General features: G+C 38.2%; 1 protein-coding gene across 4 annotated transcripts in view; it reads left to right on the top strand.

The window, feature by feature from the left end:
- The window catches only part of GOLIM4 (golgi integral membrane protein 4), a gene marked incomplete at both ends in the record, with an annotated part of 93858 nt that overhangs the window by 44271 nt on the left and 32248 nt on the right, over nt 1-17339 (top strand). For all 4 annotated transcript variants that reach the window (XM_080696399.1, XM_080696398.1, XM_080696401.1 and 1 more), the window contains 4 exons: nt 1114-1163; nt 10094-10147; nt 11929-12079; nt 17218-17300. In XM_080696399.1, the coding sequence (XP_080552525.1) occupies nt 1114-1163; nt 10094-10147; nt 11929-12079; nt 17218-17300 (338 nt within the window). The remainder of the gene's footprint in view (nt 1-1113; nt 1164-10093; nt 10148-11928; nt 12080-17217; nt 17301-17339) is intronic.

Raw genomic sequence — 17339 nt, forward strand, 5'->3', positions numbered from 1 at the left:
AGCCAGTATTTATTAGTGGACAGAGAAAAAGATGGCAAGAAATACACATAGGCACTGTATGTAATTCCAGCTTAGGATTGCATTTAGAGTCTTTTCATTTCATTTGTGCCGCAACAAAGAAGTTCATATATTGGTTATACATAGTATTTAAAAAATAATGAACAGCTTTTCATCTGAATATTACATAGGTCTACTACTAATACCAGGATCTTCTGTCCACAGATAGTGGGGGATGGCAGGCATTATTGAGAATATGAGAGTTTTTATGTACACATAGGCAATGTACATAAAACATGTGTATTATGTGTAGCATAATGAATTGATGACACTCTCTGCTATCTTTTGAACCAATACCAGTTTTTATCTCCTAAAGCTTTTCTGTGTATAGTCAGTTGGTTCGGTTTGATAAAGTAACACTGAATGGAGCTCATAGGAAACACTCTTGGGTTTTGTCAGAATTTTTCTGTAATCACAGGCCTTATTCACCTCACAACTTGAATCAGTTTTTGCATTCTATTCATTCACGTTGTGGAGAATCTTGAAATTAAACTCAGGTGCTCAGAGTCCTTTGGTGGGTAGAGAGTGAGCAGGTCAGCACTGGTTAGGATGCTTGAGCCACCCTTGGACTGAGCCTTTTTGAAGAGCAGAAGTTACTATGATTAAACTTTTTGGGAGGATTTTAGTGCTCCTTGTCTTCAAATGCAGAGTGATTTTATAGAGCCATCTAGTGGATAATAAAGTTTTTAGAGCACTGAGGATTGTTCAGATGGCTTCATTTTTCTTTTCAGGTCCAAAAGGATTTTAGTGTGCCACCTAGTGGGTAGCCAAAAATAATCTTTGTCTTCAGATGTGCTTCATTTTTTTCCCCTTCTTAATTTTAAAGCATATTAATCAGTTATTCTAAATGCACTTTAAATCGTTTGGATATAACATGAACTTAGGCAGTGCAGGATTTGCAGCTACAAGGTAAAGGAGATATATAAATCACCAAATAGTATTGCTGTAAAGCTAAAATACTTTTGCAAGACTGCGCTTTCCTTTATTCTTCTAGATGTTTAAAATTTCCATAGTGAATAAGTTTATATGCTGTTTTCACCATTTTGTCTTTCCTAGATTTCCTTGTTTATAAGTTAGAAGCACAAGAAACACTAAATAAAGGAAGGGTAAGTTGTTTCTATTTTTTCTTTTTCTCTCCTTAATTTGTTTTCATGAAACTTGAAGGAGAGAGAAATACAGTCACAAAATATTTTACCCCATTGATGACTAGGATGGAAACATTGACATACTTTTTTTCCTACTAAAAAATTCTAAGATCTTAAAAGTTTTCTTTCAAAACCTACCTTTTCTTATCACATTAATTATAATAGTGGTAAATTTGGAATAGCTACAATGTTTAAAAATAGATTCTTTTTATAGGAAGTAATATTTTCATACACCTTTGCAAGTATAACATCTAAACCAGGACCTGGCTTGGAACTGACTTTTTAAAATATTTGTGCATGGATGAAGGAAGGAAGCATTTTAAAAGTCCAAATTACCTGGAGCAAAGCAAGTAGTTCTTTTACTCTTATACAGATACACACACACACACACACACACACACACACACACACACACACATAAACATTAGTTGAATAAAACATTATTGCCTGCAGTATTAAAATTAAGAAGTCAGTTGGGCATGGTAGCCCACTATTGTCATCTGAGTACTTGTGAGGCTGAAACAGGAGGATGACAGGTTTGAGGCTTCAGGTATAATTTGGAGATGGAATACCCCTGAGTTCAACACCCCCCCCCCCGAGAGAGAGAGAGAGAGAGAGAGAGAGAGAGAGAGAGAGAGAGAGAGAGAGAGATATCAGTTCTTTTATGTCCCTGGGAGCCATTTAGCTTTCGATTCTTGCTTGCGTTTAAAAGACCCAACCCAAACCATGTGTCTTCTGTCATACATTTGGTAATGTATTTTCCTTATAAAGTGGCAAAACAGTGAAATAAAATTAGAAAGTTTAGAAGTTGTGAGAATAATAAATGAATACACACACAAGTATACCTGTGTTGGTGATGGAGAAAAGCAAGGAGTACATTGTATACTGGTAAATCACCGCAGCAAAGGGGTAGGAACATTCCAGGTGTCTTGTACACTTCCTGGTCATGGTTGTCCAGGACTGTGGTGATGTACATGCATTCCATGGATGACTGAGATGTCCTGCTGCAAAGGGACTCAGGACATGGACCTCAGCCTTAGGCTGAGCCTGTGGCTTAATGAAGGGCTTGCTGTTGGCATTCTTTTTAAGCGAGGAAGCTCAGTTTCTCATTTTATAGAGCAGAGTTTCATTGTGATAAAATCTATGTGTGTAGAATTTTTTTAATGTTTTGTAATTGTCTATTGGCTCACTGTAATTCTAATGAGATTCAAAGTGATATATTCATGCATGCATATGACATCTCCTGGTGTTTCCGCTGTACCCCACCCCTAACCCCCTCTTTCTTCCCCATACATGTTAGTGAGAGTTCTGATATCTTTTTATTTTTGTTTTTTAATTTTTTAATTTCTATGCGTATCATATTGAAAATGGCATACATTCAAGACTGTGCTTGGTGCCCTCTCTCTCCCCATCTACTTAACCTTTCCTCCCCCTCTCAACAATGAGTGTCTAGGTTAACCATGCTACATTCATACTTTTACACATATTCAGATATAGCTCCTCCATTATTCAACCTCAACCTTCTTCGTCTCCTGCCCTTCCATTTCAGCTTTGTTGAGGTTTCCCTTCCATTATCTGGAGTCCCTCGGGTATTCTAATAGTCCTTTGTTTGGGCATATTAGAGGAAACATATGACCCTTCTCCTTCTGTGCTTGGCTGATCTCACTTAACATAATTTTCTCCAGGTCTTTTCATCTTCTTGCGAATGACATGATTTTGTTCTTCTTTATTGCTGAGTAGAACTTCATTGTGTGTATTTCCCATAATTTTGCAATCCATTCATCTGTTGATGGAGACCTAGGTTGGTTCCATATTTTGGCTATTATGAATTGTGCTGCTATGAACATGGGTATGCATATGTTACTGTAGTTCTCTGGTTTCAACCTCTTTGGAAAGATACCCAGGAGTGGTATAGCTAGATCATATGGTGGATCCATGTCCAGTTTTCTAAAAAATCTCCACACTGATCTCCATAGTGGCTGAAATAGTTTGCACTCCTACCAACAGTGTAAAAGAGTTCCTTCTTTCCCCACATCTTTGCCAGTATTTGCAGTTATTTCTTTACACTTGCCACTCTGATTGAGGTTAGATGAAATCTCAGTGTAGTTGTTTTTTGTTTGTTTGTTTGTTTGTTTGGTGGTACTGGGGTTCCTGGAAACCCTTTTACCTCCGGGTTACACTCCCAGTCACCTATTTTTTATATTTTTATTTGGAAACAGGGTCTCTTAGGCCAGTGAGGCTAGCTTCGAACCTGTGCAATCCTCCTGTCTCAGCCTCCCAAGTGCAGGGATTACAAGCGTGCACCACCATGCCTGGCATCAGTGTAGTTTTTATTTGCATCTCCCTGATGGCTGATGATGATGAACATCTTTTCATGTATCTATTGGCCATTTGTATCTCTTTTTTTGTGAAGTGTCTATTCAGTTCAGTTGCTCATTTTTTGATTGGGTTTTTTTGTTTTGCTAGAGTAGTCTTTTGAGCTCTTTGTATATTCTGGATATTAGCCTTCTCTCAGAGTGGTGGCTGGTAAAGATCTTTTCCCATTCTGTAGGCTTTCCCTTTAAGTTCTTGATGGTTTCATTTAATGAAAAGAAACTTTTTAGTTTGATGTTATCCCACTTGTTAATTCTTGCTTTAATTTCCTGTACTTGGAAGGTCTTGTTGAGAAAGTTACTGTCTGTGCCTATATGTCAGAGTTTTGAGCCTTTGCCCTCCTCTAATAACTTCACAGTCTCTGATCTAATTTCTAAGTCTTTGATCCATCTTGAGTTGATTCCTGTGCATGGTGAGAGGTAAGGATTTAGTTCTAACTTTCTACAAATGGATAGACAATTCTCTTAGCACCATTTGTTGAAAAGGCTGCCTTTTCCAGGGTATGAGTTTCCCCCCTTTGGCAAAGATTAATTGACTATCGGTGTGTGGATTTGTTTCTGTAACTTCTATTCTGTTCCACTGGTCTGTATACCTGTTGTTGTGCCATACCATGCTGTTTTTACTACTACTGCTCTATAGTATAATTTGAACTCCAGAATTGTGATGCCTCCTGCATGTTTCTTATTGCTAAGGATTGTTTTGGCTCTTCTGGGTCTTTTCTTTCTCCATATAAAATTCATGACTGATTTTTCTAGATCTTAAGAATGTCATTGGTATTTTGATAAGAGTTGCATTGAATCTGCAGATCACTTTTGGCAAATGGCCATTTTGATGATATTTATTCTGCCTATCCATGAGTAAGGGACATCTTTCCATCTTCAAGGTCATCTTCAATTTTTTTCTTTAATGTTTTATAGTTTTTTATTGTAGAGGTCTTTTACATCTTTGGTTAGGTTTATTCTTGGGTATTTTATTGGTTTTGAAGTTATAGTGAATGGAATTGTTTATTTCTTTCATTGTGAATTTATTGTTGGCATATAGAAAAGCAACTGATTTCTTTAGATTGATTTTTGTATCCTGCAACATTGCTGAATTGGTTAATCAGCTCCAGTAGTCTTTTGGTTGAGTTCTTTGGGTCTTCTAGATAAAGGGTCATGTCATCTGCAAATAAGGATAATTTTAGTTTGTCTCTTCCTATTTGAATTCCTTTGGTTTCCTTCTCTTGTCTTATTGCTGTGGAAAGAGTCTCCAGGACTGTATTAAAAAAGGAGTGGTGATAGTGGGCATCCTTGTCTTGTTCCTGATTTTAGAGGAAATTCTTGCAGTATTTCCCCATTCAGTATGCTTTTGGCTTTGGGTTTATTGCATATTGCCTTAATGATGTTGAAATACATTCCTTCTATTCCAATTTTCTGTGAATTTTTAATGCGAATGGGTGTTGAACTTTGTCAAATGCTTTTTCAGCATCTATTGATATAATCACATGATTTTTGTTCTCAGTTTCAGTGCTATTTATGTTGTGAATAACATGTATTGATTTGCACATGTTGAACCAGCCCTGCTTTTCTGGGATGAACTCAACTTCGTCATGGTATACAATTGTCCTGATAGAGTTTTGAATGTGTATAGCTAGTATTTTGTTTAGAATTTTTGCATCTATGTTCATCAAGGATATTGGTCTGTAATTTTTTTTTTCTTGAGGCATCTTTATTTGGTTTGGGGGTTAATGTGATACTGGCCTCGTAGAAGCTATTTGGGAGAATTCCATCTCTTTCAATTTTCCAGAACAAGTTGTGAAGTATTGGGATTAGTTCTTCACCTAAGGTTTTGTAAAATTCAGCTGGAAACCTGTCAAGACCTGGACTTTTCTTTGATGGCAGAAATTTTGTTCCTGTTACTATTTCTTTACTTGCTATTGGGTGGTTTAGGCTTGCTGTGTCCTCTTGGTTCAGTTTAGATAGGTTATATGTGCTTAGAAATCTATCAATTTCTTCCATGTTTTCCAGGCTAGTGGAGTATAAATTTTCAAAATAGTTTCTGATAATCTTTTGAATTTCCCCACTATCTGTGGTGATGTCTTCTCTTTCATTTCTGATTTAAATAATTTGAGTTGATGCTCTCTTTCTTTTGGTTAGGTTGGCCAGGGGTTTGTCAATCTTACTAATCTTTTCAAAGAACCAACTTTTTGTTTTGTTGATTCTTTGAAATTTTTTTGTGTGTGCATGTGTATGTGTTCTTTATGTCATTTATTTCTGCTCTGATTTTATTAATTTTCTGCCTTCTGGCTTTGGGATTAGACTGTTGTAGTCTTTTTAGGTCCTTGAGATGTGTCATTAGGTTGTTTACTTGACTACTCTCTGTTCTTATGTGGGCACTCAATACTATAAACTTGCCTCTTAATACCACCTTCAAAGTGTACCATAGATTTTGGTAAGTTGTATCTCTTTTAATTTAATTCCAGAAATTTCTTTATTTCTCCCCTTATTTCTGATTTCCCCACTCATCATTCAATAGTGTATCATTCAATCTCCATGTATTTAAATAGTTTCTTTTGGTCTTCCTATTGTTGATTTCTGCTTTTATTCCATTGTCTGAAAAGATGCAAGGAATTATATTACATCTTTTGAATTTGCTGTTATTTTCTTTGTGTCCCAGGATGTGGTCTATTTTGGAGAAGGTTCCATGGGCTGCTGAGAAGAATGTGTATTCTGTTGTTCCTGGTTGAAATATTCTGTATATGTCTATTAGATTAATTTGGTTTATAGTTTTCTTTAATTCTGAAGAGTCTTTACTCATCTTTTGCCTTGAAGATTGATCTAATGATGTGAGAGGTGTGTGGAAGTCTCCCAATAATATTATATTTGGGTCTCTTTGAGATCTAATGTCCTGGAGGGTTTGTTTTACGAACGGTACACCCACATTTGGGGCATAAACATTTACTATCATTATATCTTCTTGGTGGATTGTGCCTTGTAACAAAAGGAAGTGCCCTGCTTTGTTGCTTCTAATGTGTTTTATCTTAAAGTCTGTTTTGCTGTACAACAGCATTGCCATCCCTGCCCGTTTTTGGTCTCTATTACCATGATATGTCTATTTACATCCTTTGACTTGCAGTTTATGACTTTCTTTGGCTGTGAGTTTCTTGCAAACAGCATATATTTGGATTATGGGTTTCTTTTTTTTTTTTTTTTTTTTTTTTTGGTGGAACTTTGGTTCCTGGAAACCCTTCTACCTCCGGGCTACATTCCTAGACCTATTTCTTTTATATTTTTATTTGGAAACAGGGTCTCTTAAGCCAGCACAGCTGGCTTCGAACCTGCATGATCCTCCTGTCTCCACCTCCCAAGCGGGGGGATTACAAGTGTGTGCCACCACGACCGGTGCTGGATTATATTTTTAATCCACATTGCCAGTGTGTGTCATTTGATTGGTGAGTCAACTCCTTTAACGTTCAGTTATTATTGAAATATGATTTTTGTTTCCTGTCATTTTGTGTTCTATCTTCTGTTTGGTATAATGTTATTTCTTCTTTTCCTAGATGCCTCAGTGTTCAGCTTCATCTCTTCTCTGGTTCTGAAATCTGCTTCTTTTTTCTTCATGGTTTATTTCTTTAAGTATTTTCTCTGGTGTTTGCTTTGAATTTATGAATTTTTGGAGATTCTGTTTATCTTGGAACACCTTTGTTTTTCCATCAATTTCGAATAACAACTTTGCTGGAGATAGCAGTTTAGTTGGAATTTGTTTTCTTCCAGGGTCTGGATCACATCATACCAGTCTCTCCTGGCATTTGTGACTTAGGTTGTATAGTCTAGGGTGATTTTTATTGTGTTCCCCCTATATGTTACCCTTTCTTTTGTTCTCATTGCTTTTAAGATTCTTTCCTTGGCCTCTATGTTGGTCATTTTGATTATTACATAGAGTGGGGAGGCCCTTCTTTGATCTTGTCTGAATGGTGTTCTGTATGTCTCCTGAACATGTAAGTCCAAGTCTCTTTCCATGTTTGGTAAATCTCTGAAATTATCTCTCTGAAGACATTACGAATACCCTTGGTCTGTACCTCTATCCCTTCTTCAATGCCTTTTATTTGTAAGTTAGGACATTTCATATTGTCCCATAGTTGTTAGATGTTTAGGTTTTGTTGTTGTAATTACTTCTGTATGCTGTTGACTGTGCTTTCGGTTTTGAATGAACTTCTTCTAAAAGTGATATTCTCTTTTCCATTTCATCTAATTTTCCAGAATTTCTTTCTGTTGCTGTCTTCATTTCATTTACTGACTCTTTCATTTCATCCCAGATCTCTTTCTGATTCTTTCTTAGTGTCTCCATTTCCTCTTTCATTTTCTGTACACTTGCTTTGAGGCCTTTCATCATATAGAAAATCAGAATTTGGAATTCTTCTTGTATTTCTTGTAGGTCAATATTCGTAATGTCCATTATTTCTTCACTGTTCCTAGGTCACATATTTTCAGGGTTCTCAGGCTTGTTTTTCTGATGTCTTGGCATCTTGTCATTTGTGGATGTTATGTCTGATCCAATCTTAGTAGTAGGTATTTAGAGGTGTCAGAGGTAAGCAGAGGAGTCTCTGTTTTCCACGGCTAGGGCTAGGCTGGTCTGACTTCTCCCCATTCACCATGATTGGGAGGTCTGTAGTGATCCCTGAGATCCTACAAGTTGGCTCTGGTGTTAAGCGTAGGTCTGCCCCCACACTTTCCACTGATCATGAGCCTGAGTGTGTCTAAGCCTCTGCTATGTCCAACAGCAGACCCTACTCCCACCTTCTCTGGATTGTATCGCAAAATCTCAGACCCAGGAAGTTTGAGTCCCTGGGGGTGCAGCACTGGGAGTTCTCCTGCAGGGACCTAAGTTTCACTTACAGTTTGGATGCACGCTGGTCTGGATCTCTGGCAGGCATGGTGAGCTCAGCCACCACTGGTAAGATGGTGCCACTGCGGTGCCCTCGGCTGTGAGGAGTGCAGGTTTCTTTTCTGGTGTTGGCTCTGCTCTGGATCCCTGTAGGGTGTGGTGAGCTCAGCTGCTGGAAGTTGTAGCTGGTATTTGAGCAGGAAGAACAGATGACTTACAACTTGTTGATATGCAGCTGCTCACTTCAGATCCATGTTTTCCTTTTAGTCTCTGGAGTGCAGTGCTGTGAGGCAAGATGGCGCTGCTGCGGCACCCGCTGCCAGAAGGCCAGAGGGTTTCTTTTCTGCTCTCTGGTCGGTCTTCTAATCTTCTATTCTCTGTTTCTTGTATTTATCGATTTTATTCCTCTACTGATAGTATTTTCTGGCTTTGGAGAATGCTGTTTTTGAGGCAATGGAGATCGTATGTCAGCAGGACTCGTAAGTGCTGCTTCTCTTGGTCACCATTTTCCTGAAAGTCCTGTGATACCTTCTTATATGAACATAACATTTTGGGGCTATTCTTTTCTCAAGCCCCTCTGCCCCCCAATTCCATTCCATTCTTCTATTGGTCTCTCTTCATTTTGATAGATCTATTTTTTTCTTTAATTTCTACATATGAGAGAAAACGTGGTCTTGATTTTTTTGAGTCTGACTGATGTTACTTACTGTGATAGTTTCTAGTTCCATCCATTTTCCTACAAGTGACATAAGTTTGTTCTTTATGGCTGAGTAAAATTCCATGTGTGTCACATTTTAATTATTCATTCATTTGTTGATGAATAGCTTCCATAATTTGGCTATTGTGAATTCTACTGCCATAAACGTAATAGGTATGCATCACTATAGTATTTTAACTTTAATTCTTTTGGAATTATGCTGAGAAATAGGATAGCTCTGTCATTTGGTGATACAATTCCTTAGTTCTTTGAGGAAGCTCCACACTGATCTTCATAGTGGTTGTACTAATTTACAATCCCAACAGTGTATAAACATTTCTTTTCTTTAGATTCTTGCCAGCATTTATTATTGTTTGTATTCTTCGTGATGTTCTTTCTAACTGGAGTTAGATGGAATTTCAGTGTAGTTTTGATTTGTATTTTCCTGATTGGTAAGGTTGTTGAACACTTTTTATGTATTTGTTGGCCTTTTGTATTTCTTCTTTTGAGAAGTGTTTGTTCAGAATTTCTTGCCCACTGGAGTTGAGGGGAGGAAAGTGCCATTTCTCTTCTCTCTTTTAGGCCATGCTGAGCCTGTGAGGCCTGGGACATAGTGGATGCACCGTCTACTTCTTCCCCTACCATGACCATATACTAGACACATGTAGTGACTGCCTACTCCCTGTGCCTGGGCCTTAGTTGTTTAGACTATGAGAGGCAAAGCTCTAAGATCTTTGTCAGCCTGTCATTTTATAATACATTCTTACCATTAAAATCTAACAAACCTACAAAAATATTAAAAATTCATTTCCAGAAACATTCTTGTTCAAGCATAGAACTCATTTTATTTTATACAGGTGAAATAAATGAAAAACTTTTATTAGGAGCTTGAAGCTTTCTTTAGTAAAACAACCAGATTAGTTATCTTTTCTTAACTTATTTTTTTTTCAATTTACAGCAAGATTCCAATAGCCGATACAGTGCATTGAATGTCCAACATCAGATGTTGAAAGTGAGTAATTTAAAGTTGTTCTTCATGAATAAAAGAAAGGGTTAGCCAATATTTGAACTGGTTAGTGGTCTTTAAAGTGATTAAATAAAGTTTACAGAAAGTTGATTTGTATTATAGTATGGCACATTAAAGTTATATTTGGCTAAAAACTATATTCTGTTTTAATGCCCCAACATACCTATTACCTGTTTACAAATAGCATATTTAATGCTATTACCTGTTTTCTTATATATCAGGTTCTCAGGTCACCTGATGTTGAATTCTGTTTTCTTCTTTTTTTTTGGTGGTGGTGGTACTGGGGTTCCTGGAAGCCCTTCTACCTCCGGGCTCCACTCCCAGACCTATTTTATATTTTTATTTGGAAACAGGGTCTCCGAAGCCAGCGCGCGGCTGGCTTCGAACCTGTGTGATCCTCCTGTCTCCGCCTCCCAAGCGCGGGGATTACAAGCGTGCGCCACCATGCCCGGCTGAATTCTGTTTTCTTTTATCTTTAAAACTGACTTCTCACAGTGATTTTCTGTAGGCATTTTCTTTAGTCTTAGATGAAGACTGTAAACTCATAGAAATGCTTTCTTTTTGTTACTAATATTTAATGTACTTTTACATACCACAGGAATGCAGTTTATTAATTTAGAGATTTGCCTTCCTTGGTCCTTGGGTAAAACTCATTATCATGTGTCAGGAAGACTGATGGTGGTGGTGGTAAAGATAGAGTCATTGTTTCTGTCACTTTGCTTTTCCACACAGTGTGCAAACATGTCAGCCTCTGCACCTCACTACCCCCCCCCACAGCTTTTTAGTTTCTATTTTCTTTCCTCCTGTATCTTTTGAGCACAGGCTAGTTATGGAAACCAGAGCCTTTCGTATTATCAAGAGTACAAAACATGTGGCATAGACCATCCTTTCATGTTAAACATTTGGAGATTAGAGTTTAACTAGATTTTGATTACAGTGTAGGATTATAATAAAAATAAGGTAGATAGGAATCAGTTCTAGGAACTATAAATTTATTACTCTCCCAAAAGGGAAAACATCCTTTAATTTTTTTTTCTTTTTTAAACTGGGTTACTAGGAAGACTAAAACTCAAAGAAATCAAACCCAGTTGGTCCTTTGTATCCATGGATTTTGGATCCATGTATTTAACTGACTTTGATAGTTCTAAACTATTCAGAGAGAAAATTGTATTTGTGTTGAACATGTACAGACGTTTTCCCTTTACAACCAACAATGATTTACATAGCATTTACATTGTATTAAGTATCATAAGCAGTCTAGAGGTGATTTAAAGCATCAGGGATCATGTATGGAGGTTATTACAAATGCTCTGCTATTAGAGGATTGAGCATCTGCAGATTGTGGTGTCTGAGGGATGTCCTGGGACTAGTCCTGTGTAATGCTGAGGAATAGCTCCATTGCTGGGACAGTACCAGATTGAAAGAGGAAGTTCATAATGCCTGTGGAGGGCAATTTTGCCATTAGTTTTATCTTGTTTCTACAGTAATTTGAGTCCCTTAGAATTTCTCCAAATTCCTCCGTTTTCCATCTATCATGCTAACTTCTTATCATTCCCATCCATGTTAAAAAGTGAAAGGAAAATTATTTTAGGCCATGATCCAAACCATAAGTTTGAAATGTGGAGGAAATGCAGGGAGCTGTACAAAGTTAAAGCAACAAGGAGAGCCAAGTCTGCTTCTTCCTTTGTTCTTACCTTCTTGCCAGAGAAAAGGAAACTGTGACAGAATTTAGAAACTCTCTGCCTCTGCTCCTTTTTATCTCACAGAGTCAACATGAGGAGCTGAAGAAGCAGCATAGTGACTTGGAGGAGGAGCATCGCAGGCAAGGGGAGGACTTCAGCAGGACATTCAACGACCACAAGCAGAAATATGTGCAGCTTCAACAAGAGAAAGAACAAGAGCTTTCCAAGCTGAAAGGTATCGAGGATCAGATTAGCCCCTTTCTTTGTAAATGAGTAATCACATTAATGTTCCAGTAGAACCACACACTTTTGTTTTTGTATGATGATTGATTCACATTTATCCTGTTCCTTTACCAGCCATTTGCAGCCACATGTACCTTTGTAGCTTCTTATATTTATCTTTATCCCTTTGGATTTGCTAGGGAAGCTGAACAAATGACTTAGCATTTCTGGTTCTTCACAAGTCATGTGGCCATGCTGGGTAAGAGAGTTCTTCTTCTAGCTTGTGTTGTGAGACATTTAGCATTTGTGATTCTACCAAATGCCTTCAATGGTCCTCAGTTATTTCCATGACCAAAACTTGCTGGACATATTTCTCAAAGTCCCCAAGGAAGCAGAGAGACTTCCTGTTGACTGCTAATAGGAGTTACAGAAAGTTCAGGCTCTAGATAAAGACTGCTATGAATCTTGGCTTCATGTAACAGTGGGTAGTCTATAAGAGTTTATCTTTAAGAGTTTATACCTCTTAAAGATTACCCCTACTTAACAGTCTTGTCTTAATTAGGGGTAATCTTTAAGAGGTATAAACCTTGTGGGGTTAGTGTGAAGTTTAAGTTGTGTAAAACATCAAGAACGGCTTCTGGGACATGGTATGTTAACTCTCATCAACATCAGATCAGGCATTTTCATAGTAATATGGCACAAGATGAATCACATCTTTGAGTACCTATGAGTTATAGAAACCGGCATATTCTATACTCAGATGCTTAAGTTCTAAATAAATGTGAAAATTGGATTTAGAAAGTACATGGTGCATGCAAAAGCAATTGTGAATCCAGAAAAATTTGTAGCCTAGTTATTTGCACTGTGCTAAACATTTTCCCATTTTGGGAGGTTTTGTTAATGTGCTCAATTTACAAAGATAAATGAGAGAAACTGGGTGAGAATTACTTTAGGATGTCTACATTTTGTGTGTGTGTGGGGGGGGGTACTGGGGGTGGAACCCAGAGGCTTTCTACCTCCAGGCTATACTCCCAGACCTATTTTATATTTTATTTGCAAACAGGGTCTCACTAAGTTGCTGAGAGCCTCACTAAGTAGCTGAGGCTGGCTTGGAACCTGCAGGACCCTCCTGTCTCAGCCTCCCAAGTGTGGGGATTACAAGCGTGCACCACCATGCCCAGCTAGGATGTCTACTTTTTTTTTTATAATGTTTTATCTATAAATATTTCCCAAGAAAGTAAGTTATTAACAAAAAGCATGTAGGAGTGAAACCAACATTAAAACAATCCTAGGAAGGGCTAAGGTAGTTTTGGTAGATTTAGGTTAGGTATCAGCAAATGATACCCACAAGAGGTAAACAGGTAGGGTCCTTGACTAGTTGGTAATGGGCAGGTATCAAGGGATTATTGTAGATTAGAAAATAAAGAAACAAGACAAAACAATGGAAGTCCTCATGAAGGTGATAAAAGGCAGGAGAGAGCGAGATCGGATTCCAGTATCTGCTGAAGCTACATCTGTATGAAGAAGGAAAAGTCACATTGGCTTATTGATACAGTGTTCAGCTTTAGCATTTGCTAAGCTGGGTAAATTCATTAAATTATATAGATAGTAAATAGATTCATTAGAGATTGAGAAAAGTTTCTAAATGCCTGATCCATGCTGGAGTATTTGAAGAACTTTGACCTTGAGCAGTAGCACTGAAAGTCAGGCTTTCTTATGTCTACTTTAGTCAGTACTTATTTACTAAAGGCAAAGTCCCTGTAAAGTAAAAATTTAATAGTGTGCACAAAAAATAAATCAGACCTATGAAAAATAGGAGGAAACAGATAGGTGAGTTTTGAGTACTGAGGTAATTCAGCCTTGGGGCCGGTTTGGAACTTGGTGGCACCCAAGACAAAAAGGTGAATACAGTAAGCATTAGGGGTCTGGTCATCAGAGAATGCAGCAAGAGGTAAACAGGAAGGCTGTGGGGGAAGGCAGCAAGAGAGAAAGAGAGAGGAGAGGAAAGGATAATATAATACTTATGGTGCCAATTTGTGAATTTTGAAGAAGTTTTTCAGAGATCTGAAACCACAAAGGGTGGACAGTTTTCTTTCTTTTTTTTTTTTTGGTGCCAATTTGTGAATTTGTGGAGGAAGTTTCTCAGAGATCTGAAACCACAAATGGGTGGACAGTTTTCTTCTTCTTCTTCTTCTTCTTCTTCTTCTTCTTCTTCTTCTTCTTCTTCTTCTTCTTCTTCTTCTTCTTCTTTTTTTTTTTTTTTTTTTTGGTGGTACTGGGGTTCCTGGAAGCCCTTCTACCTCATACTCCCAGACCTATTTTTTATTTTTGGAAACAGGATCTCTTAAGCCAGCATGGCTGGCTTCGAACCTGCGTGAACCTCCTGTCTCTGCCTCCCACGAGCGGGGATTACAAGTGTGCGCCGCCACCACACCCAGCTGGTGGACAGTTTTCTAACTGTCCAAAGTGCCTTTGACATTTTCTAAGTAGTTTTCAAATGAACACTTTTGTTTATGAGAGAGAGAGAGAGAGAGAAAGAGAGAGAGAGAGAGAGAGAGAGAGAGAGAGAGAGAGAGAGAGAGTGTGTGTGTGTGTGTGTGTGTGTGTTTTACTGGAGATGGAACCCAGAGGCATTCTACCTATAAGCTACATCTCCAGAACTCTTTTATTCTTTATTTTTAAACAGGGTCTCACTGAGTTGCAAAGGGCCTCACTAAGTAGCTGAGGCAGTCTGTGAACTGTGACCCTCCTGTCTCAGCCTCCCAAATGCTGGGATTACAAGTGTACATCACCACGCCCAGCTTGTTTCTGGTTCTTGACAAAAGCTTAGAACTTATTGATAATTTAAAGCACTTTGTAATCCTTGCAGGCCAGTAGTAGCTAAACTAACGACAGTGGAGAGTCCAAGCAGTGTAATGTGATACAGGAAGACTTAGACCTCTTAGGGAGGCGAGCTGTTAGCATCTGAGCATTAGATACTCTTCATCGTCGTCGTCATGGTCACTGACATTTAACATGTATGTTCCAAGTGTCAATGCCAAATGAATCTCATCTGGTAGATGACCTCATTTAATTTCATAATAAGCCTGCAGGTGGGCATGGTGTTTAGTCTTATACAACAAATGAAGAGAGGCCTGCTAAAGTTAACTTGCTTAAACACAGCAAAGGCACAGGGTTAATCGCCACCAAGCTTATAATCAGAAATTCTTGCTGGGCATGGTGGCACACGCTTGTAATCTCCGCACTTGGGAGGCGGAGACAGGAAGATCACAAAGGTTCGAAGCCAGCCTCACTGGCTTAAGAGACCCTGTTTCCAAAAAAAATAGGTCTGGGAGTGTAGCCCAGAGGTAGAAGGGTTCCATCCCCAGTACCACCAAAAAAAAAAAAAAAAAAAAAAAAAAAAAAGAAAAAGAAATTCTTTAAAAAACTAGCAGGGTCTGGGAATTTTTCAGATGTGCATGCCTGTTGGACTGAAACCCACCAGATACAGAAAGTTTTCTCAGATCACCAGTGGTGTCCTGCTTTTCCTTTGAGAAAATCCAGTGTGTTGATGAGCTTTTTGTCACTGCCAGAGTACCTGACCAGGATAACTTAGAGGAGGAAAGTTCATTTTGGCTCACAGTTTCAGAAGTTTTACTCCACAGTCAGCTGACTCCATTGCCATGTTCCTAAGATGAAACAGAAAGTCATGATGAGAGAAGCTTATAGTAGCCAGGGGGAGAAACGGAGGAGGAGGAGGGAGGGAGTAAATAAAGAAATAAATAAGCCTCTTCAGGGTAGACCCACAGAGACTTGCTTCCTCCCGTTAAGTTCCATCTCCTGGTAGTCCATTCAGTCCTGAGGACGACAAAGGCAGTCACCTCCCCAAAGCCCCACCTCTGAGCACATGAGATATGGGGGGCATTGCAGATTCAAGAAGCCTTAATATCCATTGTTATGTGTAAGTGGCCTTGCCAGCCACTGCCACAGTTCCTGCCTTGTTCTTGATCTCTTCTCCAAACCCAGTTGTAAATCCAGTGACCAGGAGTCTGGAAAGGAATATATGGGAGTAAAACTGTCTAGAGAGTATGCTGAAAATGGTGGCTGATACTTTCCATCATGCTGACCATACCCTGAAGCATTGGGGCCTTGTGTGCAGAGGGGTGGCTGTCATTGAGGGACAGTTTGCCCAGCACAGTTCAGGTGTCCCAGTTGAATTATTAATAGCACCCTCTTCTCATTCTCAAAAGCATCTCCCATTGGAAAATGAATTGTATACTCATTTTGCCAACATTTAACCTATGAATGATTTTATGCAAGAATTGGCTTAATGGTGCCAGATATTATTAGACCAGTTCTTTATTTTTAAAGTGACAACTATCCAGATGTGGAAAACACTGTACAGCCAACACTGCAGAGGTCAAAAAATATGTTTGTGGGTTGAATATGGCTTAACATTTGCAAGTTCTTAATATGTAATGTCCAGATACAAGGAATGACAAAAAAATTACCAAGATGATGAAGGAGGCAAGTCTAAATCTTTTATATAGGAAGCTGTTCCCTAAACAGTATGATTTAGGAGGAGAGACTTTAGGACTTTTGACTGCTACAGTGTCACATTGTAGCTCTGGAAAGAACTGTCCTGTAGCTCTTGGAAATCAAATTTGGATTAAATAAGAACTCAGTGGTAGGAGAAAGGAAGCAAAAATAGCAGTTTTCAACTGACAAATGAGGTTTCTTTTTTTTTTTTCTCACTGTAATTTCATGAATTGCCTTTGTAATTGCTGTGGAAATTATTCAGGTTGTGAAAAACAGGGTCTATACTTGCTGATAATTTTATTTTTAATTTGTGAAGAAACTCAAATCTAAGACCATACCCCTGACCATTATATTATATTACAAAGGACTTGTTTATTAACAGAAATGTTTCATTGTTAACTCTAAATTGAATAAAATTCTTAACTTTCATCTTCAATGCATAGCTTATTTAAAAGTATTTAAGCCACTGAGTCAGATGATACTGAAATATCCAGCTGATCCCATACCCCAATGTTGATTATCTTGTCAGAGTTGAAAGCAAATCCTAAGTTATGTTAGGCTTTAGATGTTAACATAATACAATCAAAAGCTGGCGAATGTCAAGATTCTTTGCGATTTTTTTTTCTAAAATAGAAACTGTATACAATTTGAGAGAAGAAAATAGACAGTTGAGGAAAGCACACCAAGACATACACACCCAACTTCAGGATGTCAAGGTAAATGAAACAAGACCTTTGCCTCTATGGTATTTGCCT

This window comes from Muscardinus avellanarius (assembly GCF_963383645.1).
Source record: "Muscardinus avellanarius genome assembly, chromosome: 5".
In the NCBI taxonomy this organism is placed as follows: Eukaryota; Metazoa; Chordata; class Mammalia; order Rodentia; family Gliridae; genus Muscardinus; species Muscardinus avellanarius.